This window comes from Arvicanthis niloticus, chromosome 3 (assembly GCF_011762505.2).
Source record: "Arvicanthis niloticus isolate mArvNil1 chromosome 3, mArvNil1.pat.X, whole genome shotgun sequence".
NCBI classification, from domain to species: domain Eukaryota; kingdom Metazoa; phylum Chordata; class Mammalia; order Rodentia; family Muridae; genus Arvicanthis; species Arvicanthis niloticus.
The window spans coordinates 115,054,737-115,081,551 of NC_047660.1; the positions used below are offsets into that span (position 1 = coordinate 115,054,737).

General features: G+C 34.0%; 1 protein-coding gene across 1 annotated transcript in view; it reads left to right on the forward strand.

Annotated features, from left to right (window-relative positions):
* The window catches only part of Erbb4 (erb-b2 receptor tyrosine kinase 4), a 988,011-nt gene that overhangs the window by 733,048 nt on the left and 228,148 nt on the right, over positions 1-26,815 (forward strand). The window contains exons 10-13 of the mRNA XM_076932054.1: positions 2,041-2,173; positions 5,763-5,856; positions 11,646-11,800; positions 19,248-19,292. Of these exons, the coding sequence (XP_076788169.1) occupies positions 2,041-2,173; positions 5,763-5,856; positions 11,646-11,800; positions 19,248-19,292 (427 nt within the window). The remainder of the gene's footprint in view (positions 1-2,040; positions 2,174-5,762; positions 5,857-11,645; positions 11,801-19,247; positions 19,293-26,815) is intronic.

Here is a 26,815-nt window from a genome sequence, read left to right on the forward strand (position 1 = left end):
ATACTGGCATTGATCCTTCCTATCATAAGACCAAAGTGGCCTGGATAGAAGAAAAAAGAATATTTTCCCCCCAAAAAGTTAAATTTAAACCCACACAAACACCTATGGAAAATGTTTGCAGAATCTGCATCTATAATACTCCAGAGACAGTTACATTAATTGTCCACCTGACAGTATAGAATCTTCTAGAAGAAAAGTTTCTATGCACACTAGTGAGGAACATTTGCAGTAAGATTCTAAAAATGACCCCAGAGATTTTCTTGTTATTCCTTGAAAGGAGAAGGCTACCTCACTGTAAGCAGCACCAGTCCCTGCAAACATTAATTATTCTTTGCCTCTTGGTTATAGATTTAATGTGATGTGATTGTCCCACTGTGATATACTGTAACCATAAAGTGAGAGCCAGGGCCTTGCTTCTAGTACTTTGCTTTTCTCCAAGTAGTTTGACAAAACTAACTAAGATATCCACAAACCAGAAACAAGATAAGTATTCCTTCCTATCAACAGTTAAGAGGAATATTCCATTCCAAAAAATATATATTACTAGCAATAAAGAAAAGAATATCATTTATCCTACAAACCAGATGAATTCTTGAGTTTAATGAAAATATTTTTATTCCGAAACTTCATACGAAATACTATTATATTTATATAATATTTAATGACAAACTTATGGAAATAAGCTAAATATAATGTTAGAGCTTTCCATGTTATTCATAAAAGGATATACAATTATTTCAAAAGAAAGAGTTTTGTTAAAATGGTATATTAGTAACTCAATTATCTGAAAGTAGATCTCAATGTTATGTAGTCTATATGTACGAAATGTTAGAACCTTATACATCAAAGGAAATTATAATGCATCATGTAATCAAAAGTATGGGAGCAAAATAGGGAATGGATTAGGTGAACAGAAAAAATAGCAAGATAACTTATTTCACTGTTATATCAATTAAGAGTGAATGGTTTAATATCCTAATTGGAAGGCAGATATCAGCTGACTAAATTTTAGAAATAGGCCCCAGTTGTATACTTCATAGACAATTTAATTGTTAAAAAAATATAAATTCAAAAGATGGAAAATATGTACTTATGTATACTATTTCCTTACAATTTGACCATCAAAAGTAAATACAGCAACAGAAGAGCACGCTATAAACCTACAAATGCATGGAGAGTTGATTTTTCAAAACTATGCAAAGGTAGTTTAATGAAGGAAAGGTGACCCGCTGATTAATTGTGTGCTGTCATAATCTTGTCAATAAAGTCACCAGCTTGGAATCTTGCCTTCAATTGCTAATTCTCATTGGGGGTGTACTTGATGTTCTTCTATTTAATAACCAAAGAATGAATGATTATTCAGTTACACAGTTATAAATGTAAAAAGCGTCTTGATATGTCTGTCAACATTAGCATGTTACATGACTTAAAGTAAGTACTGCTTAGTCTTAGGGTCTGAATGAAGAAGATGTGTGCAGGACAGTTCATATGATTTGAGGGCCATATTAGTGACTACTTAAAACAAATATGTGGTTCTCCCTGCCAATCCACAGTCCATGTAGGTAGTGGGACCAGAGACACCGAGGTCATGGTGGAAGGCGGATTGGAAACTCTGTGAGTATGAACAGTGAATGACTACACTGGGACCTCTTGTCAACAGGCATATCAACTTTACTTATGGTGACTGAAGTTTTATAAAGTTTTGGGGGACTGAGAGGATGGGAAATGGGTCTTGGCTTGGGGCTTAGGGTACCTATCATACCTTATTAGCATGGCGGAAGCATTTCAGAAATCTCAGCTGCTAGCTGAGCAAGTTTTATCAAGAGAAAGGAAATTGATCTATTAACTAATTGAGGCTACATGACATTCCTCAGGTAGAAGAGATTGTGGAACATAGAATTCAGAGAAAGAGAAGCTTTGCCAAAGAATGGTGTCTCTCATATTGTGCCAAGCCGAGAGGCTATCCAGCCATGGTGGACTTTGACCTTAATTTACTACATTCATTGTTTCATTTCCTGGTGATTTTCATGTGTGTTGCAGCTGCTGAAGGGATGGTGTGCAACCACCTATGTTCAAATGATGGTTGTTGGGGACCTGGGCCAGACCAGTGCCTATCATGTCGGCGTTTCAGCAGGGGAAAGATCTGCATAGAGTCTTGCAACCTTTATGATGGGTAAGACACATCAGGCCACCTTTAACTAATAAGCTGTAAGCTACTGATTAAAGCAAAAATCTGACCTTTAGAAAAGCATTGAGGATTTAGAATATGCGTCAACCAAGATTTTTAAAGAGCACCTTCCTTCTGCTTTTACCTTGAGTGACTGTGAAGCTCCTGCTTTTTCTCCATCCAGGTTGTGTCCCTATTGCCACCCAAGAAACCTTCCATGTCTCTGTGTTTTTGATAACTGGGGAGGACCACAGGAAAACTTCATCTATGATTTGAGTTGAAGAGGGTTCACCATGTGGTCTGCCTTTCCCTAAAAACAATGTTTTAAACTCAGTGTTTTTAATTCCCTGTGCACTGCAGCTATCACATTGCCTGCAAGAAAACCTAGTGTCCACTCTATACTGTGGCATTTCATACCCTGTCAAATCCCTTTAACATAGCAGAATTTCATGCATTGTGATTGCCCCTCATCAGTGCAATAATGTATTTCTCATGGCTACCCCCTATGTCGATTTCTCTCATACTGCTCAACTGAAAGTACCTTAAACAGTTTTGGAAACTCTACATTGGAATGTGTTCAGTCTGTTTCTTTTCCCCATTCATCCATTTCCTCATTGTGGCAACTGATACCACGTTCAGTTCTTGCCTTAATTTCCCTAGTAACTGGGTTTAAAATATGCATACAATCTCATTGCCCTAAGTTAGATTTATATATATATATGTATATATGAATGATAAAAGGGAATAGCATGGTGCTACCTTTTTTGATTATGGAAAGTGGAATATGCTTATTAAGGTCTTGTTAAAGTCTTATCTTGGGATTTCATTAGCATCATTCCCCTTTTATTGGAAAATCTGAGCCTAGCAAATGGTTGACTAAAGTATTTATCTTAAAAACTGATAAGGCAGTTAAATAAATGCATATTAATGAAAATTAAAAGTGCATTTATAAGTATATATTTATAAATACAAGTTTTTTGTATGTATACACATAAGAAAAAGAAAACATAGAAGAGTTTTCTTCAAAGAAAAAAAAAGAAAGTCAATCAATTCAGTCTAATTTGTATCCAAATTCAAGTAGTAATATGTTTCTGTAACTCTTAACTACAATGAACAATCAAAATGGAAGAGAAAAATAGTTATAATGGAACATAGAAACATGAGACCCTAAAGTTTTTCTATCTATCATACATTCTGAGTCCTTGAGACCAACACAGAAACATCAGGCTGCCAGTCAAAGAACTTTGAAGGCAACTGTTATTTAAAGGAAAATCACATCTCAATAAAACAGATTTCTCCTTTTTAGATCATACTCAGTAAACTAAATGTCAAGTGTTTAATTCTCAAATAGTAGTGTTGGTGTTAAGACTTAGATTTTGCCAGGCGGTGGTGGTGCACGCCTTTAATCCCAGTACTTGGGAGGCAGAGGCAGGCGGATTTCTGAGTTCGAGGCCAGCCTGGTCTACAGAGTGAGTTCCAGGACAGCCAGAACTACACAGAGAAACCCTGCCTTGAAAAACTAAAAAAAAAAAAAAAGAAGAAGAAGAAAAAACTTAGATTTTGGAGACTTGGTATTACTGTATTCACTCCAGATCCAAAGACTGACTATGTTTACATAGTAGTATGATAGACTGTAACTAGTTAGGCCACATCCAAGTCAAGGGAACTTGGCAAAACCACAGTTTAGTTACCAGGAGAGTGGAATAAGAATAATAGTGATGGATACAGGGTAATCAAAGGCTCAGTAACTCTTAAAGACTACAAGCAAGATCTCCCATGAAAGCAGGGAGAATATCAGGAGCCCTGTTATTCTAACTTTCCTATTCTAACTTCCAGGAAGTTAGCAAGAAAAGGCAATGGTCTCCCTATTGTTCTTATGACATGTGTTGACTCTTTAATTGTGTGTATGAAGAGATAGATGCTATGGTAGAGGAATAGGGAAAGTACAGCCTAGGTTTTAGTAGCATACAAAATATGTTCTTCATTTGTCACCATAACCCCTTAATGAACAAAGCATTTTATCCAAAACTAGTAACTATCTGAACCCCCTAGGATTACTAGTCTCTCATAAAAATTCATTATACACTTTTTATAAATTTTTGTAGACTTTAAACACCTTCCCTTGGGTCATTTTTACTTTTTATTCTAAAGACCTTTTCTGTCAAGAATTTTACATCACTTGTATTAATGAAGCATAAAAAGAAGGCTTGTTTCGTAATTGTAATTTTTAAATAAGAAAATTTGTAAAATATTTGACCTAAAACATAATATATTACTGTATAAGTACTAAAACAATGTGGCTAAATGTGTAAGTTCTAAATAGATAATAATAGACTGATGCTCTATATTTTGAATATATATCCATCCTTTAAAGAAAGCATAATAGCATTTATGTGTGAAAATGCCTAAGGAAATGCCTAATTTTAAATATTAATAAATCAGAAATGTAGAGTTAGTGTTAATTTAACAAACAGAATATATAACTTATGCTTTGGAATTCCACTGCTTATTAAGACATTTTGTGTTTAAATAAAACACAAAATGAAAGAAATCTTTTCTAATTTATCCCATAATTAATTTATAATTATATTACTCATGTTGATATTGGTTTCAAAAGATAATTCAAGACACTAAGGAAGAAAATTATAACCGAATTAGATATAAAACTTTAATTAGTGATCAACTTTGTTAATGACACCAAATTATCTTACCCAACATTTCTTTTCGTATTTTAGCGAAACCAAAGAATTTAACACATTATAGATGACTGGTTCCCAATTACCAAAGTAAAATATTTATATTAGACTTTGAAATGAATAACTACCTATTTAAAACCTATAACATATAAATAGACATAAATTTAAATGACATAAAAGGGAGTATCATAATCACAGTAGATTAAAACAATAAAGTTTTAAACTATGTACATTAAACTAAACTATTTACTTTATTCCATATAGAAATACTTCAAAAAGAATTAGACTGAAAGGAATGTTATATTAGATCTATAATCTAAGAAAATAAAATCTAACATAAAAAGATATTTCTAATACTCTAAGGTTGATGTTTTAACAGGAGATAAGATATCAAAGTCTGTTTTGAAGTTTAGCCAGAAGTAAATTTAATAGTCTTGGGATTTGAAGGACAAGATTGGAACACATTTATGTAGCCAGCAATTAAAAACCACAATGGTTTAGAAATTGAAACTTCAACCAAGAAGAATGTTTTATATAGAATCAAACAGATGCAATCTTACTCAAAGAGGTAAAAGTGATTCTGCTGTGTCATCAAAAGAGATTATTTTCTATTTTCGGAAAGTACTAGAATATCTCTCACAGGAGAGAGCTTTCCAGAATGAGACAATTGTTGAGCCCAATCAAGGGCAAGGAAAACCATCTGGCTGCTGTACATCTTCTCTTTTAATGGAAAGCATCCTCCTTAATGCATAGGAAAAGTGCATCTGTGGCTCCTGGCACATTAGAGAAACAAACTCAAGAATTTACTCTGCCAATAGTACTCTTAGCAGATGTTGCTTCATTTGTTAAGTTGATGGCTTGTTTGCTTACAGCTCCTCACATAGTTGATATTTTCACAGGGAATTTCGAGAGTTTGAAAATGGCTCCATCTGTGTTGAGTGTGACTCCCAGTGTGAGAAAATGGAAGATGGACTCCTCACATGTCATGGACCGGTAAGCCTGAGGAATTTAGTGGGTGTGATTGCTCATTTCCTATCATGTATATAAATATTATGTCATTGCTGTGGATCTGTATGCTTATTCAATTGGTATTTATAGGATACTAAGGGGAATTGTGCTTAATATTTAAATCTAAAAACATACAGTTTCACAGAATAGATAAAATATTAGGAAATCTACTATCATATAAGTGTTCCCCAAATACTGTACTTGAATAAGAAGACAAAGGGTATATAGAGTTCTTGGGACAAGGTACACAACTGAAAGAAAGACATGAAAGTAACCTTCTTAAAAAGCAACAAATAAAGTAACGAAAACTGTATAGACCATTAAAAACACAAATGAATGAAAAAATGAAATATACAAGTGTAAAAGTTCATGTTGTTTTGGTGAAATTATAATGCAGTTAATTAATATATATGATGGCAGGATGGAGAATACTAGTAAAAGGATAAGGTGAGCTTCATAAATTAAGACCTAAAACAGTACAATCAATGCTGTACCAGAGAAAATGATCCTAGGAATAGATATCTATCATGAAATCCCTATGTGCTGAGGAGGATTTTTCACAATTGAAAGTTATATTAGGGAGAAAATGTTTCTAATTCTCAGCAGACTCACCTTTTGGTTTCCACATCTTGGGTTTCTCAAGATCAATCTGTGTTTGTCATTAAAATTGATCCATTCATCCTTCTTTAGTTAAATACTTAGTTCTTCTGTTATTTAACCACCCCTTAGTAGGGAATTGGGGGTCAACATTTGGGCGCAGGCAAAAACTCTGGTTTCATGAAAATGTATTTAAACTCTAAATAGTATACACTTTCTATGAATATGCTTATTTAAGTCACTTAGGAAAAATAAATTATCCCTTTAAAATTCCTTCAGGACTCAGTGAGCCAGCTTGGAACTCTTTTTGCAGGATGTGAAAAAGTCAGTCTTTCATATGCAGATAAATGCATATGACAAGGCAGGCCATCAAGAAATGGAAATGTGGTTATGTGACATGAAAAACTCAAGTCTATAGGATGAAATACTGTTCCTTAACCAAGGGCATCTGTAGTTGTTTTGTTTCTCTACTGTAAAGAGTCATGATTGCTGGGCAGTGGTGGCACACGCCTTTTATCCCAGCACTTGGGAGGCAGAGGCAGGAGGATTTCTGAGGTCGACGCCATCCTGGTCTACAGAGTGAGTTCCAGGACAGCCAGGGCTACACAGAGAAACCCTGTCTCGAAAAACCAAAAAAAGTGTCATGATAGCACAGTTGATCTGTGGCATGAGACTGGCAAATTCCACAAACAAGTATTCCATCACAAAAGAAAGGAGGTTTTCTTAACTGGTTAACAAGTTAAGGTGAATGTTTGGTAGTAAGTCTTCTAATAAAAACAAGGTTTCTTTTAGAGTTTGACCACTTGAAATCAAATGATAAAATAATCATTCTTGAGCCACTGCCTCCTTATAAGGCTGGGAACATCAGATGCCTCTAAACCTAGTCAATGTGTATTAGACATAGCCTGAGAGAAACACTACTTAAAAAGTGACTCCAGAGGTTGACCATGCACACTGCTTAGTTTGTTGATTGCCGCAGGTTCTACTGCTCCATTGTTTACTGTGGATTTCCATTGTTTCATAAATTAATATTTTTGACATGTATAATTTTCTGTTCTATTTTACTCCCTCTTTTATTCTGAAAAAAAAAAAAAAACTCAAACACTTTTCTATATCCAGTATGGGCCACATTTAATGATTACTTTGCATCAGTTTCCATTGCTGTTTTATATATTAACCCTCATTCAAAGTTATTTTTCAAAAACCATGAATTTATTCATATTATTCTTCTGTCATTTAGTTCACACTCTGCACCTTAAAACTCATATTTTTATATTTTAAACATTCCGAAATTCTGATACTTCAAAATAACCAAATATTGCTAAAATCTAATACTTTCAGTACAATTAAATCTACTCATAGAAAAATAATTTGCTTGTGAAATCTGTTTAATATGTACTATATCATATTTTGCTAGATAATTTCACAGGGAATATCATTTTAAAATGTTTGGTTTCGAGTGCTGGAGAGATAGCTATCCAGCTAAGAGCACTGGCTGTTCTTTCAGGGAATCTGAGTTCAATTCCAAGCTCCCACATGACAGCTCACAACTGTCTGTAAGTCAAGTTCCAGAGGACCTGACACCCTCAAACAGACTGACATGGAGGCAAAATACCAAGGCACATTAAAAACAAAAGTTTAAAATTTCATGCAAATGATTTCAACATGTGCCCTTCATTTTCTAATGTGATTATACTAGTTTTCTTTTTTTTACATTAGATGTTGAATTAATTTATTGCTAAAAATATTTACATCTTGAAATAAGGGTGGTTCCATAGAAAAGTAGATGCAAATAAACTTGTATAACCTTCACCTTATTCCCTATTAGAGAGTCTTACATATCCATAGAATAATATCAAAACCAATATAATGCTACTGACACAATAATTGTTGTTGACTAGATTATAGATCTTCATCAGATCCCATTTCTCTTTTCAGATACAAATTAGATGATTATTCAGTGGTTTTTCTCCTACTTCTGACAATCATTTTTAATATTTTTTTTTAATTTTTATTGGATATTTTATTTATTTACATCTCAAATGTTAGGCCTTTCCTGGTATCCCCTCTCCATACCCTATATCCTATCCCTTTCCCGCTGCTTCTATAAGGGTGCTCCCCCACTCCCACCTCACCACCTTGGCATTCCCCTACACTGGGACATTGAGCCTTCACAGGACCAAGGGTGCCTTCTCCCATTGATGCCAGATAAGGCCATCCTCTTTTGGGTTGGTGGTTTAGTCTCTGAGAGCTCTTGGGTTCTTGTTGGTTCTTCTTATGGGGTTGCAAACTCCTTCAGCTCTTTCGGTCCTTCCCCTAACTCCTCCATTGAGGTCTCTGTACTCAGTCCGATGATTGACTGTGTGCATCCGCATTTGTATTGGTAATGCTCTGGCAGAGCCTCTCAGGAGACAGCTGCATCAGGCTCCTGTCAGCAAGCACCTCATGGCATCAGCAATAGTGTCTGGATTTGGTAGCTGCATATGGGATGGATCCGCAGGTGGGGCCTTTCCTTCATTCTCTGTTCCACTCTCTCTGTATTTCTTTTAGACAGGAGTAACTCTGGTTTCATATTTTTGAGATGCACGGGTAGCTTCTTTCCTGAACTGGGGGCAATGTCTAACCTCTGGATATGGTCTCTACAGATTCTCTCTCCCATTTGTTGGTTTTTTTAGCTAATGTCATCCATGTTGGATCCTGGGAGCCTCTTGCTTTCCTATCCTCCAGACTTTCTGGTGGCTATCCCCAGCTCCCATCCCCCCTTGCTAAACACCTCTGTTCGATTTTCTGAAACCCTCTATACATCTCCCCTATCTCCTCCCATACCTGATCCTGTCCCCCCACCTTTTCAGGGTTAAGGTTAGAGTTAGAGTGAGGGTTAGGGTTAGGCTGGAGAGATGGCCTAGCTGTTAAAGGCTAGGCTCACAACCAAAAATATAAGAGCTTTTAAACATTTTTACAAAATGTAAAGCAGCTGTTATAGCTCATCAAAGTTGTGCTTGTATAATAACCCTATCCTAGTATTTTCTCTCAGAAAAATATATATTTATTTTTTATGTAGCATACTCTGAAAGTCTTATTATTCAAAAGGAGTCACCCCCTTGTTATAACCCATCAGCTCTGAATTCACAGCATCCTCACTTCTACATGAAGTGTTCCTACAGGCAGCATGGTGAGCAGAGGCTGGAACTGTCAGCCCTCACCCTCTTATATATGGCTTCCACTTCCACTTCATTGTTCATAGTAAGCTTTATCTTACCTGCCCTGGGAGGTGAATGGCAGTCCTCCCACAGGGATGATAGAATATCATTGTATAGTTGTGAATAGTAGCTTTGTTTTCTGCAGAAGCCATCTGGGAAAATCAACTGCCACTGAGAAAAATAATGTAATGTGCACATCAGGATTTAGTCTGTCATTCTATTGGCTGTCTAGATTATTGAGTTCACAAGCAGTTTAGAACCAGGGAGAAGAAAGAATGATCCTTCATTTTTGTCAGTCACTGTGCGTAGACTCTTAAAATCCTTGATAATAACACAGTGTGTGAGTATGCATTAGATGATTGCCCAAAGTAATCACTAGATGATCCTATATAGAAAAATAAAATAGCAGTCAATGAACTTCAGCCAGTTAGAAACTTGTTAAAAATTTATCTTAACTACGTTATCTGAGGACACTCTGTTTGTATCCTCACGAAACAAATAGTCATGAAATGACTGTATGAGAATATGCTTAATGAAGAATTATTTTAGTTCGTGACATTTTTATATCTTATAATTTTTGCCTGGGTATCATTTTATATTACAGGAATTTAATAGAAAATAATACCTAATTCAGAATCTACCTAATTTACTTATTGTAAGTTTTATTCTGAATTCTGCAAGAAGCATGTCTTTTGTCTTGTAGAATAAGTCATGCCACTGAGCATACTTGCACAGTAAATGATTTCATATAATAGATAGTATTACGTGCTTAAGTACCCATGAGCAGGTGTTAAAATTGGAAGCATCTTCTTTGGGAGGAAATGAGAAGTTAACATTAGCAACCCTTTAGGTAGATTGAGGATTACGTTTCATAGGGTAATTTAAAATTTTTATTTTATTTTCTTTTAGCTCTGAGTTTTGCATCAAAATAATGTAATAGATAGCTACTTTATCTAAGCTCACAAGCCTCTTTCTGATTACCTTTTCTTCTTTATATTACTATCTTTAATTAGATAATCCTTTTTGCTTTTTGTTGCATTATTCCCGATGTAACATTTTTAGCTATTTTGAGGTTATTATATAATATATATATATATATATATATATATATATATATATATATATATAATATATATAATCACAAAACAGTATTTTAATAAAACTGTTCTCAACTTTTTTAAATCTCAAAATATACTATGTCTTTCTTGCAAGCTTACTGCCAGGATTATATTATTCTTAAATGTTAAAATTAGGATTAACATGTTAATTTTGTGACTGGACATGATGATACATGCATATAATGTGGTGGCATATGAATGAGAATTATGTGTTAGGAACCACTGTGAGCTTAATTAAGAGACACTGTCTTAAAAATAAAAGATAGTAAATATATATTACTTTGATTATTGTTTTCATATTATTGTTGCTCATGAACTTTGTACTTATTAAAATCATTATGTAGATTACAAACAAAATATATATAATATTGTTTCACTATATTTTAGTAATGTTCATCCTGATAAGCCCTTAGAAACAGTGATTGTGGGAGTGTTCACAGAATTTTGTTTATTGTTTTCCTTGTTCTTTGATTATCTGGGTTTATTGTCTTGCTTGTTCCTTGACTATTTGCATCTATTGTATTGCTAGTGCCTCAACCTAGAACTGACCTTAATACTTGCATGTAATTAAAATGGTATAAAAGCAAAAAGGAGGAAGGGGATGGGATATGGTATTTCTAAGGAGGGGAAATGGGGAAAGGGGATGACATCTGAAATGTAAATAAATAAATTATCTAATAAAAAAAGAAGAGGGAAACAAACAAAAAATTAAAAGAAAATGGGATATTTGTCCTTACAGGACAATAATTCAATTATCATTCACAAACACCTAAGAAAACTAAATCACGTAAACTCATTGCAGAGGAAATTGAACCCAGTTTTCTTTCTCCATGTTTGTTTTTCTTTTTTCATATCTCAGGGACCTGACAACTGTACAAAGTGTTCTCATTTTAAGGATGGTCCAAACTGTGTGGAGAAATGTCCAGATGGCCTACAGGGAGCGAACAGTTTCATTTTTAAGTATGCAGATCAGGATCGGGAATGCCACCCTTGCCATCCAAACTGCACCCAGGGGTAAGCATCCTTCCTGGTCCAGGACTAAAGCATGTATATGTTTCCAGTTGAAAGGATTAATGTGCTTCATTATTCATTATCCACAATACTGTCTATTTACACTGAAACTGTCTGTAGAAATGATATGTATCATTATATTTTAGATGTTGATTTTAACAGAATTTCTTTTTAGGTTAACCTCTTTTTATAATTTACACACAATTACCACCCTATTACCACCTTCATGAAGCTAGTGTGTTTTGGATACAGTCTAGAAATCACTCACTTTTTATAATAGATTCAACATATTAGAAGATACAATAAACTACTTATGTCATAGAGATTTTATATTATATGTAAAAAAAAATGGTTTCTCTTTCTTTACTACTAAAATCTAAAATAAGAATATCTCTTTAACAACTACCACTTTAGATTAGTTTTTCAATGAAACCTGATACCAGGCAACCATGAAAGAGAAGGAAGTAACGATAGTCTCATATGTGTGTTTACAACATAACTAATATTGTTGTTAGTCATGTGAGTCATTTCATTGTACATTGTCCTATATCATACTGTTCTTTCACTGTCATGAAACAGTTCAGAGAGATACATACATGTTTCTATTCAAGAGGATGTCTTGTGCAGCATAACCTATGTTATTGATAATAATTGGATAAACACGAATTAATGAAATTGTTTTTGTTCTGTATTATGGTCACTTATGAAGACGTTGAAGAACAAAGAAAACTGTCCACTAGTGGAAATAATGTCACCTCAAACAAATCTCAGTTTATTTCATTTAACAAAGTATCTTATCTCAGTAAGAATTCTCTCTTTGTATCCTCTAAAAGATAAACATTGGTAGAGCTGAGAACAGCTTAACACACTCTGTCCTCTCCTCATAAAATTCCACCTCCATTGTCAGTGCATGCAACCAGTGTATGCACAGAAACACATGTATGTATGCGATTGTACACTTTATGTCTGGAAAGAAAGTAGAGGTTCTGTTAAGAGGTCATCCTGCCAGATTAAGGCCTCACTGTTAGAAGATATTGAAAAGTGAAGTGAGCAATGTTATTTTCTGCCAAGACAACATCAATTTTTGGATGCTGTTAGAATTTCCCACAGGCCACGAAATCAGCTAAGTCACTCTGTGAATTAGCAGATCCTCAGAAGGTAAAACAAGATTCTGCAATAAAAGTCGAATGCAACCCAGAAGAACTGACTGCCAACTTCTTAGTTTCTGCATAAGCACACAGGCTGAAGGCAATGAGAGAGTCACCTACACACTTTGCTTCAAGGAAAACAGAAGTAATAAACGGTTCCCCTTGTGAGTTTTTGTACAGTTGAGTTGAGAGAATTTTTGAAGAAAAAAAAAAAAAAACCCACAATGAGTGCTGCTGGAGCAGAGGAGTCAGCAAGAGAAAGAGAAAACTTTGCCTGCGAAAATCATCCACAAGAGGGTTTTATTGTTTTGGAACTAAAATTAAACCAGTAAATTATTCAATATAATGTCGATGTCAACAGCTGTTGCCATTCAAAATGAGACCTTTTGCTGTTTTTGCAAATCTAATTACAACGAAGCCATCAGGGAAATGAGAGGGAGAGCACAGAGTCTAGTCTGGATGTGTGGCTGGAGTGTTTTCTTCGTCAGCCTTTTACATCATGATTGTATAATAAAGGAAATCTATAGAGTAGAGGGAGAGGGAAGCTCTGGACAATGGAAAGGGTTCATATTGCCACAGCAACAAAACTGGGACCTCATGCAAAAGGGAAGCTGAAGTTTAATGGGGGAACAAATCTCACCAGGTCACTTTAGAACTCCCAATAAATAGAAATATGCCCTCAAAAGCTCCTGGCTGCAGAGTAACAGTGAGACAAAATGGGCTGCAGTGTCTCCAATGGATGACTTTGTCCTAAGGTCTTATTGTTACTTCCATTGAGTTTACCCACATAAACTGCATAGTCACATCCACTGATTCCATAAAAGTGTTGTGATTCCAGCTTATGAAGAGACTTCAGGAATTCTTACATTGTGCGAACTCGATCACAGAATACACACTATGCTTGGCATCTTATATTGAAGCAATGAGGTGACCTCAAGAATTCATCCTTTCTTTTCAAATTGATTGTGAATGTATAAAACTATGACACAGGGAAAAATCACAGGACATTGGAATGATTGGATGAATGAGCTTATTCCTCAGTGCATCTCTTAACTGAGCGTATCAGTAAGTGTGAGCTCATCAAAACAGACTTCCTCTTGCATGCTCATGTTTTTCAGGTCATTCAATAATCTAAGATGATGGAATAGTTAATGAAAATAGTCTTTGCAATGACCCTTTTAAGAAATAAAGTTCTCCCTTTGAATACAGTTTGATGATTGTCCTGAAAATAAAATTATCTAATACCTTAAATGTATTTTTACTTCTCCAAAAGTGAATTAAATAAATTGACTCTAAAATTTCTTCAATTACTTTTTAAAAAGATTAACCATTTACTTTTGATTAGAAACTCTCACTAGTAACTTTAGAGGACAGGAAAGTAAGAAAGAAAGGAAAAAAGAAAGAAAGAAAGAAAGAAAGAAAGAAAGAAAGAAAGAAAGAAAGAAACAAAGAAACAAAGAAACAAAGAACATTGTCTTCTCTTCCAGTGAATAGAGGCCACATTCTAGCAACATGTTATTTCATTTGTTTGGTCTCTTCTGTGGGACATATGTTAATCAACTTGTTTTCTTTCAGTTATTGTTGAAAATACCATCAACAAAAGCAATTAGGAATAGAAAAAATGTTATTCCTTCATTCCTAGGTCACAGTCTATCACTGCGGGAGGTAAGAACAGAAATTCAAGACAAATTAGAAACAAATAAAAGGAGGAAACTGCCTGCAGACTGGTTCAAAACTCAGCGTTCAATTACCCTTCTTATACAACACAGGATTGGTGACACTAAGAATAAGATGCATCCCTTTGTATCAAAGAAAATCAAGTTAAAACTGTTTTGGTATGCCCACAGAACAATGTTATCTAGGTAATCTCCTCAATCAAGATTCTTGCCTGTGTAATGTTGCCATTTAGAGCTAAGTAAAAGAACTGCTTTATATCAAGACAGTAATATTCAGATATAGACTCACTTTTTATTATTTAATTTATATGCCAAATAAGAACTGTTTATGATGTATGAAAATGATTAAAAATTTGAAAAAAAAATAAAAAGAAATTTAAAATAAAGATTGGACATGTTGGCACACATTTTTAATCACAGTGCCCGAGAAACAGAACCAGGCAAATTTTTGTTTGAGGCCAACCTGATTGAAGTAGTATGTACATATATGCAAGGCAGTGCTGCAAAGTAAGACCTTGTCTCTAAAACAGAACAGGACAACAAAACAAAGGGAAAAAAAGAATAAATTTCAAATATAATATTAATATTTATATTTATGATGGGTAATATGTAAGTTTTAAAGATAACTATAAACTAAATATATTACAAAATGCACAATGAATACCAATATTCTTTGTGCTTCAAAATTTAATGTTTCTTTTAGTTTATGATCTTGCTGGATCAATATACATTTTATGTACTGATCAACTGCTTATATATAGTAAGTATGAAGACCTACAGTACAATGCTGTCTTTAAATGCATGGTGATTTATATTTTAAAAAAGTGAACCCACCTTGATCAACCCACATCTTTCTTGGTCTTCCTTTCTATCTTTAACCCTTGGCATATAAACACATTTGAACCTAAGAAATCCTCTGTAGTAACCTCAATGACTTTGTTCAACCCTTGTTAATGTTCTCTCTGTCCCTCATCATTTCTGTCTGCTTGAATGCATAGTCCCATCTATGATGTATTTTTCAACTCACAGAAAACCAAAACATAAGGACTTTTATGTAGGAACAATTATTTTAAAGTTCTAATTTTACTACATCTCTCTAGATTTTTTTTTCTGGTGGCCAACCTCTATTTTTTTTAAGTTTTTCTTTAATTTAGTTACAGGGACAATACATGATTTAATTTAATTTTAGATTTGATATGTGTGTGTGTGTGTGTGTGTGTGTGTGTGTGTGTGTGTGTGTGTGTGTGATGAGAGAGAGAGAGAGAGAGAGAGAGAGAGAGAGAGAGAGAGAGAGAGAGAAAGAGAGAATCTGCCCTCAGAACTGATGTTGCACCCTTTTGCAGGACAGCTGGATTGTTCCATAGGTGCTGGAATGCAACCTCTAGTCCTCATGGGTATACAGCATGTGTCCTTACCTGTTGATGTTTCTCCCCAGTCAAGTTTCATTCTGATGTTCTTTCCCATGCTTTATATACACAGGACTGTCTTAAGATGTATGCCTCTAGGGGCCCTTGACTTTCCTTTCTGGAATTTGATTTTCTCATGTCATGTAGCAGTTAGCCATCTTTCCACTTTTACAATCTCAACTCTTCCTGGTGTTCCTTTTCAAAGGATTTGCTCCCCATGGCCATAGATCAAAACTATTTTCAATCTTTTGGGGAACACTTCTGACTTCCTGTGAAAGAAACACAGTAAATTCTAGACTCAAAGAAAAAAAAAATAAAGTGTCAGTCCCTCCTCCTAAGTTGAACATGTGAGGAAACATATCCCTCCTTTAAGTTTTTTCTTGCTGGTGCAACTCTCCTCAAATTTAAATTATAGCTTATACTTTGACCATTAGATCTTTTCAGTTAGAAATACTATACCATCTATTAGCTCCTTTTCTCCCATTCCCAGCGCATTAGTGGCATTGATTGAGACTGTAACTATGCCTGTGAGGTAGTAATTGTTCCATCCGTTTGATTTATTATTCCCGACATTGACTATTCTCCATGTCAAAATAGCCTACCTGGCTCCCATTTAACTAGTGTCCATGTGAAAAAGAAATTTCAGATACAAATCTAGCAATCTAACAGTTTCTGTTTGCCAGCGTCCTTTTTGTTTTTCAGGGTAGCCTTTCCCATTTTCATGCTTTTATGTTTTCATACAAGTATATATTGTGCATTAAACGCATCTGTCTTTGTTTTCCTACCTACTTTTTCTCAATCCTCATCCTGCTGGTCCTTTTCCCCTAGACAGTTACACTTCTTCTGTGTCATATGTGTGTGTGAGATTGTGTATAGTTAGTTAATGTTTAGTAAACACAGGTGAGAGAAAAACAAAAGTAATTTTTTTTCTGAGGCTAGCTAAATTGTTTCATAAGTTAACCTCTAGTTGCACAGATTTTCCTGAAAATTACACAGTTTTGTTCCCTATGATTGAAAAAAGGTCTCATTATGTAGATTTACCATTTTTTTTTCAGTCATCCATTTGAAGTGAAAATCTAGAGACAGACATAGCATTTTTCAAACTATACAATGGCTCTGCCTTGTCTTTCAAGTTAAGTCCTGCCAAATCTGTCTGTCCCCTAAAATTGTTCCATTGACTTTTTACTTTCCCTGTGCCTGCCATAACTCTCTCTGTTCAGACTTGTTGTTCAGAGAGGATGCCTTATTTTCAGGCTATACTTGTGCTTCTCCTATTCTAGACTCCCTAGCACTCACAGTTATGCCAGCCTTAGCGCTCAGTATCTCAAACTACAGATTGCTGACTCTTCCTAAATGGTGACCCTGACCTACTAAAATGCCATTCTGCTGTCCAACTTCCATAGTATATTTACAGAACTGTACATGTGTGTTCACGCATCTGTCATCCTCAAACTGAACTCAATGAAAATAAGGGAAAAAGCATCTAATTCACCTCATTTCTCCCTGCAGATCCTTAAAGGGTACAAGCATGTTAGTATGCTCATCACACGGGCTTATTGAATGAATGAAGATATCTCATTATTCACACTCTCTCCTCAAACAGAACCTGAACCTCATTCGTGGCTGAAAGTTTTTTTTTTTTTTAATCTTTCAAGGGTTATTATAAAGATTACACACAAAGTACAGCTTTTCAGACTCTCACTTGGACACAAGTAGACTGTTATTTTGCAAAATGGCAGTATTGTCATAAAAATAGCACTTTTGAAGGTGATAACCCAGGAACACATCAAAAATGGTTCTTCAGAACAGAATAAAAGAAAAGCATATGAGACAAGTTTAAGGTTTTTTAGATTATTTTTCAATTTCAATGTTTTTTTTCTTAGATCTAATGGATGGCACCAGGCCACTGAGGTGTGTTCTAGACGCTTCTCTTTATTTCATGGACCTTTGCACTGTTTTTGCAGGTTGAGATTTACTTGTCCTGCTCCAAGATGGTTCTCAAAAAAAAAAAAAAAAAAAAAAAAAAAAAACCCAGCAAATGAAAGAAATTCTATCCAGTAGAATATCTATTAGAGAATATATGACTAATGAGAGAGTGGTAACTTGTGGTTATCAAATGAATTCTGTTAGCTCACTAGCATCTGGAGTCAGTTACAGAAGCTGCATTGGATACATCTGTAGGTACCTACAGCTCCTTTTTCATATTTTAAACCTGAGTGTTGGGAAAACATGTATACTTTATATTACCAAAACAAATTAGGCAGCTCTATAAATCATATCCCAAGAAGCTGCTTATCTTTGAAGAAGAAGAGAAATAAAAAAAAAAAAAAATTCAACTTATACAAATTGGAAAATACAAGAAATATTTCCATAATGGCTCAAAATGAAATTCTAAGAACTGTATATTAGAATAAAACAACCAAATATTCATCTTGGTAGATTCCTCAGCTACCTCTGTATGTGTATTCATTTATTACACAGTATTTGCTTTTGAGTTTAATATTATAACACTTTTTAAAAGTTTCTGTTTACAGATCATATTTCTGCTACTTAACAGTGGTCAAGACACATTGCAGTAAAGCCAGATCAATTCTTTTGATTTTTAAATAAATCCTTGTTTAATAATAAAAACATAATTTAAAGATATTCATAACCAAAGATTGAAATAATCTGATTATAAAAAAATATCCATGGGAACAGCATTAAAATATAATAACATTTTCTGCCAAGATTCTCTTTAATGAGCATCAAGCATAAGGCTATTCTATGATAATCCATTGTTGGTTGCCTTTATTGATTTGGATTTTACATAAACCCAACCGTGTTTTAAGAGAAATGTACTTGATAATAGCCATGGTTATTAAACTATCAAATCATTAACATAGCTGTGCATAGAAATGAAAGATGTAAATCAGTTGAAGGTTTCAGAAATGACCAATGTGTGTACAAGTTTTCCTCGGGAGCAGGTAAGCTTTCTTGTACTATCTTCACATTTCCTGGCATTGGATTTGAGTGGTAATTTCTATTCACTTCTGTGTTTCTGCCAAGAAGTAATTTTCTCTCAGTTTCTAAAAGTATGCTGTTCCAGAAACTGCCTAATAATACAAACAAGAATGTGGCATATCCAGTATTTGTCTCGCTATCCCACTGGTTCTTTTCCTTTTCCTTAATGACTGATTTCTCCTTTTTTTGTATTTCTTTTGAATTTGCATCTCTGCAGGTGCATAGGCTCAAGTATTGAAGACTGCATCGGCCTGATGGATAGGTACTTGGTGTGCTTGCTTCCCATGTCCTTCCTCCAAGGCTCCATGTGTGAGCACTGGTGCATGTGTGTGCATGCCACTGTGGATGGAGAATGATGTTTTCTGTTCTGCAATTGCTTGCAGGTGTAACGGTCCCACTAGTCATGACTGCATTTACTACCCATGGACGGGCCATTCCACTTTACCACAACACGCTAGGTAACATCAACCATGGTTCCATTTTATCACTCAAATTCTTTCTTAGTTACCACGGATGAAATTAGTAACCAGTTGGGCTGAAGAAGTTTTAGTGCACTAAACGAGAGCTTTTAATTCACTTCTTGATTTTACCTCCATTCATTATAATTTTAGCGTTCTACTTAGTAGTACCATTGATTTTAAATTTCATATGTTTAAACAATTAGAAATCATTCTGTAACTCTAATAGAATATTTTTAAGTTTATAAATAATTTTAAAAATCAAAATCTTCCAAGAATTTTGAAAGTGTTGATTGATACTTATATGATATTTGATATATGATACTTATATGATATTTGTCATGTAATTTGAATTTAATTTCTGATTTTGTATTATTTTGGAACAGACTAGTATATTTTCAGATAGAAAAATATCCTAGAATCATTGCAATATGAAAAGACGGGTTAATGCATGGATTGGAATTACAAGAACATAACATATGATCCATGTTTACACAAAATTGTGGACACAAATATTTGCAGTAGCTTTAATCACAGTCAACAAAAACCGGAAGCAGCTTAGGCTAATGAGTTGTGGTATAACCACACACTGCAATATGCCTGAGTAATGAAAAGGAAGAAATTGATTCTACACACACCATAGATGGGTCCTGAATTCACTATGCTGAATGAAAGAAGCCAGACGGTTAAAAACACATACCGCTTGATTTTCTTATTATATCAAACTCTGAAACAAATGAAACTACAGGGACAGAAACTCATCCAGGGTTGCCCAAAGATAGTTTTCAGGATTAAGTTCACTACTGAATGGTAAGAAGGAATTTGACAGTTAATAGAACAATCTATACCGTGATTGTGGTATTGTTTATATAAATAAAAATGCTGAGCACACACAATAAGCTATATATTTTACTATAGATTATATAAATTTTGTGTTATTGTTTATACGTAAAGAAATATGACTTTTAAAATATTGCATGGAACATTTTAACTAGGAAAGTAGTAACTTTGCAACGTAATGTTACATTAGAAACATCATTAGCTCTATGTAACAAATTAATTGGATCTTTTTGCAAGACAGTAGTGCTAAGCAAAGGCAAATGTGAATTTTAAATGAAATATTGTTTCTATTATAATTTAGTGTTGTCATATTACAATGGACCCTTTGGGAAGAATATCTATAGATTTTTAAAAAAAATCACAAGATCAGTAGATTCCAGCAGCTGCCTTTATCAGTGGTGGCTTTTATACTGAGTTCTAATACCTAAGACCATGTGACTAGTGTTCCCACCTTACCTTATCAATCATAATATAGTATTGTTCTATGCATCTGGCTACTGTCACTAAATATTACATGTATGAGATTCATTATGTCACCAAATCCATTCATAGCTTTTCCATTCATATGTCTTTAATTGCTTTTAAGTTTTGAACTGATCAAGTAAGTGCTATGTCATCTTCAAAAATTGTTTCTCAATAAGTAAATAATCATGACAAGTTCTAAGATAAATTGTGTGGTTAGGGTAAGAGTGGATTCATTTATACAACAGTGGCACATTGATACTTGGGCTTGAACAAACCAGCTAACACAGTTGTATAGAGCTACCTTAAAATTGTAGGAAAATTTAAGAAATGGAGCAAAAGAGAAAGAGATAAGGAAGTGGGAATAAGAGAATCTGGTGTTCTGAGTAGTCTTCCAAGATTCATCTTGGATTCCTGCCATGCTCATGAAATTATCTTTCTTCTTTCAGACATTGATTGGATCACTATACTATGATTTTGAAGAATGATTTTGCATTTGTTTTGATTATTTTATTTATAATTATTCTAATACTTTAGTGAGAAAGAATTCCACATGATGGTTAATGTATGTTCCCTTTAAAATCAGATTTTCAGGTTTCAAATCAAACTCTAAGCATTTGTAGATGTGTGATTTTAAGGTCCTTCAATTATCAGAGCCTCACTCTTTTGTGTACAAAGGCATCATTTATGTAGTTCCCAAACAGTTCTGAGGATAGAGTGTTTGCTTAGTAACAGTAATCATTCTTTATTTCTATACTTTTCAATAAAATATTATTATTTTCCAGTGTAACAAGGATTCTCCCACCTCAGGATTGTAAAATCAGTCTTCTCAGGGGAAGGAGAGAAGACTCTCAAAGTCACCCAGAGAACACTGATACTTAATGGTGCCTTCCTGATAGCCTTTGTGAAAGAAGTGGGTCTTTTCTGTCACTTTCCCTAGAGAATCAGGAAAAGAGTTGTACAGATGACATTTGGTCAGAGGGCTGATCTGTAGAGTGACAGATCACTTGAAGTTAAAATTTCAGTCTTATGCAGTGCCTAGATTCCCAGAAGATAGTTCATAATTTCAGACTAATACAAAGAATTAACAGTGTCAACAGTAAATATCTGTTGCTAAAAATAGTGAATGGACACTAAGTGTGATTTATTATTTCTAAGAAAAGTCACCTACAGTTCACTGCCCAGGGAAAGAGCAAAGTTTCTTGAATATGAAAACATGGGCTCAAATATGGGTTCTTCTATCACATTTCTTCTCCACAAAAGTATATGATATTATAAAATGAGTATGAGATTTTAAAGAGACAACATATAGATAACATCCTGGTCTAAATAATCATTGGCTTCAGTTGTAACTGTTACTAAAATATTGCCATCTTCTCAGAAAAGTTTTATTATATGATACACTGTGTGTGTATGTATATGTATGTATATATATATATATATATATATATATATATAATAGTTTAGTTAATACAGAGTCAATATACTGAAAGTTCTCAGATTTTAATCATTTATATTTTTTATCAAAGTACTACTCAGGACCATGATTTTAATAAGTTGTTGGTAACTGATACTTAATGATTTCTTATATAAAACTGTAGATGTCTTTACTTAATGTCTGGTTTCTTCTTAAATTTAAAATGAGACTGTGGTTTTCAATTGTGTTGACTTGTCAGAATTGTTACTCATGTGATAGTTTAGGATGCCCATAAAATTTATGTTTAACTCTTTGGAATGTTTTGATTTTATTGTATTAAAACATAGAGAAATCAAGTCCCCTCAGGCCCACATTTCCATCTGCGTTGACCATGCATTAGGAAAGTGGGGGAGCTATCAATACAATTTCACGACTTTTTTCTAACTTTTAAATTCTATGATAAATTTATAAATGTCTTTCTTGAGTAAAGCAAATATTTCATAATGGGAAGACCAGAGATAGAAAAATGATAAATTATTGTTTTAGGCTTCATAATCTGCATTTTTAACTGGGAGGTATATCCAAATACTTAATTTTCTTTGAGACACAAAAAAATTGCATGGAACATGTTAATGTGGCTGTATTAATCTACTTAGATTTACTCCACTCCACTGCCCTACTGGGACATAGTCTGTTCTCAAATGCAGCAGACTCAAATAAACGCAGGTGAAAAGTTTCTAATCTTGGTCAGCTTTCATTGTTGAAGTGGTGTTATTTTCTCCCTAACCTTTGATTTGTTAGTTGGCTTTCCATACTTCATTTACCTTACAGACCATTGCTGGAATATTCCAGAAAGTTTAGCGGGATAGAATAGAAAGAATTGAAGAGTTTTTGTATCATAGAATATCCTAATTATAAAGTAAATAAAATCAGTAATCCTTTATTCTCTCAATCACTCATTTTCAAATATAATTAATACCTTAAGAAGAAACTTGCTTTCACCAAACTTTTTTCAAAGTTTCCTACCTTCTTAATTTTGATTTTCTCCCAAGAACACTATGGGCAATTATGTTTGTTAAGACCTTTTATTCTTTTATCATTTGACATTTGACTTAGCTAGCACACAGGCTACTTTTGAATAGATTTGTTCCTGATGTAAAAACGTTAGATTTTAGTCTATTTTTGGATTCTTTGTGAAATATAGGAAAACCTTAAAGATCCAATTCTCATATGAAACAGGGATGTAGGTTTGATAATCACAAAAGAATAGACTATATTGATGAGGCATTTTTGCAAGTTAGTAAACAAAGTGAAATGTAAACTTCCTAAAATTTCATTTTACTTTGTAAATAAAATATTAATATATATACATAAGATATCATCTGTTTCTGCATTATAACTGAATTGGCTCTTTGTTCTAATTCACTTTTCTTATATATACTTCACAATATATAGTACAGTAATTGAACTTAGTTTCACCAAGTCTCTAATGGACAGCTATTTGAAACATTTCCTATTTTCATGACCAAAGACATATTTTTACTTTATGGAAAAGTGCCCTTTGGCTGGAGAGGTCACACAACAGTCTATCCTTTGTTAGACCTGTGTCTGATAAATGAACGAGATAGTGTGATAGACTGGGCATGTCTCACAAATGGCATACTGGTTTTCTTTGTTTTTCTCCCAAGGAAGCAAATTCAGAATTTATGTCCAGATCACACAGTGCAAATCACCTTAGATGAGTATCAATTCTATTATGATTCCTATATACAATAAATAAAAGTGCACAGCTTTTTTATTACAATTCTAGCTTCATTCCATAGCATTATGTGTATTAAGTTTTATTTTGAAATAAATAAATCCAAGATATGAAAGAGAGTATGTGAAGCTCTTCTTCAGCAGGTAATTGGTGCACACTTTCCAAAACCTGTAAAATGTCAAAATGATCTGAGAATTGGCAGAGATTCACAAAGCCTCTGTTCGCTTGTCAATGATTGCTCATATAGCTGAAGAAGCTACTTTAAACAAAAGAATTTAAGCATCTTTAGGATGTTCAAGTGGTTTTGATATTGATATCAAAATGTTCATACTACAGTATCAAAGCACTCCAGATATTAGCACATGGCTTCATTCAAGATTAACAAGTGTAAGAATGAGACCAAAATAATCCATATTAATGACTAAAAGTCAACGAAGTTTCTTTAGGCCTTTGGCTTAGGGACTAAAGTAGAATGAGTAAAGATATCATTAATTCGATAAAATGTTAAGTATATAGTAAGGATCAAAATAGGAAATGAGTAGAGGAAAGCACTCAAAATACTCAGCTTTCCCTCAGCCTAGAGCATGTTTCTATGGTAAACAAATCATTATGGTCCACACCCATTTATTTCTGACTCAGACAGATACCAGAACTGTTTCATATCTCACAAATACCTTCAGTGTCAGCTGTTACTGATGCTCTGATATTAAAGGCAGAGAGCAAAAGCAAAATGGTGGAAAATGTTCCATATGTCATGAATCTTAAAGACAACCAGCTTCATTTCAGTAGTTCAGTCCAAGGTCTACTCCAAGACCTGCTGTTTAAATTATTATGTATATAAAGTCACTTCAGATCTGTATATAAAAAAGCAAGATTATTTTGGAGCAGCAAATATACTAAGTAAATTTTGCTAGTGTGGATGTGTGAATGGTATTAGTGAATAATCACCTTTGCTGGTTATAATGAGATTTCTAGGCCTATTTTAGAATTTGAAATACCAAAGAACAGGATTATGTATTCATTGATGGTTGAACAACTAAGACTTCGTGATTAGACAGACTAAAGGAGTACTTAGCTAACTGTAAGACTTCCATTCCCAGGTACACTCCCACCAGCTCAGAAGCTTAATGTGCAATTCTGTAGGAAAAATGGCAGGCATATCCTGGTTGGTTCTGATACTTCAGGGGTCACCATGCTGACATCGGTGTTCTCAGCTGGAACTTACACTCTCCTTTCACACCCCCCTACCTTCTTATAGAACTGAGTTCTTTGAGGTTTAAGAATTATAAGCTTATTATTTTGAGATAAAATGCTTAAGGTATTTCTGAGATATATTTCCGCAAATATAAATTAATTATTATTGGACAATACCTTTTCAAGTTTACAAAAATACAGTCATAGCGAAAGCTATTTTTTCCAAGATACCACAGTAAAGAGTGTTCAGCTTTTTTGCACAGCATTCCAGTTCATATGCTTTTATATTAGTTGTCTGTGGCCTGAGATTTGATTGCCCATGTGTGTTTAGGTGAATCCCCCACACATTATCTCCCTGTCTAAGAGAATGTGAAAATGACTTTCATCTGTAAGTTTCTTTTACATCAACACATGTGTTAGTGTTGGTTGCACAACTGGCAGAAGGCATACTGTGACAGAGTCTGCAATACTGAACCTCATACTCCCTCTGCCTGTGTCTTGTCTCCAGAATCATGAATTAGACTTTATTTCCTCCGGCAACCTTGTGATACTTCCTAGACCTGAGATTGCTTCTGTCCTTGTTCTGTAGGTTAGGTGAACGTCTCCATGTAGGCTGCAGATGCTGATATTTCCTTCAGTTGCGACTAAAGAGCTCTGGGCATAAGTTTCTAATCTCTCAATTAGTTTATCAAAGTTGTGAGTCTTCCTTATGGTTGTTGATGACCTACATTGCCGATGGCCACTTGTGCTCATTGAGTACATCCAAAGTAATTAGAATAGAGAGAGGAGCTTTGCTGTCCCCAATGTGCTCTAGTTGTAAGAAAATTCTATGAAAAAAAAGTGGTAAAACTGTGTTAATAATTTAGGCATGTTAAATGTTAATTTTGGGTAGATCATGTTAATTAAAATTTTTAAATTGTTTCAATTGTGATATGTATGTATTGAATTGTATTGCTCTAGACCAATAATTATGAAGCCATGATGTAATACTTACTCTTAATGATTTTACCCACAACAAGAATGGTAGAGGAACACTATTTCACAGAAGAGTATTTATTTCATCAGCTATAGTAGGTTACAAATGGGATGAGTCAAACAGATCCAAGAGAAAACATCTGTTTTCCTGCACCCATTACATATACCTATATATATTCCTGAGAACCAAACTTTTATAAACATTTATAAGACTAACATATAAAATCTTGAACTCACATAAGCCCCAGTTTATCTGCTTTTATAATAGAAAACTACTCAGATTTGGAATTACACTGTATATGTTCATAAAATTATGCTTTATTCCCAATATTGTTAATGAAGTACTATTCTATTTTGGTATTCCATATATTTCTAATATTAAATAAAACTATCTTTTATATGTAGGTTAGAGTTTCTATCTTCATGACTGCTTCATGATAATAAATGAGTCAGAGTTATTTACCTATAAAACTTAGACATGTATTGTATTAAACCCTTAGAAGATACATTTTTCTCATATTTTCTATTTAACTAAAGGAATCTAATTAACTGGGACCCCCTCTGTGATGCTGTTACATAAAATGATGTGTAGATATTAGAGTAAATTGCTCTCTTCATGCTTTTTTTTTCTTATTACCTCAGCACATTCCCTAACTAATCATTCTTTTATAAACATACAA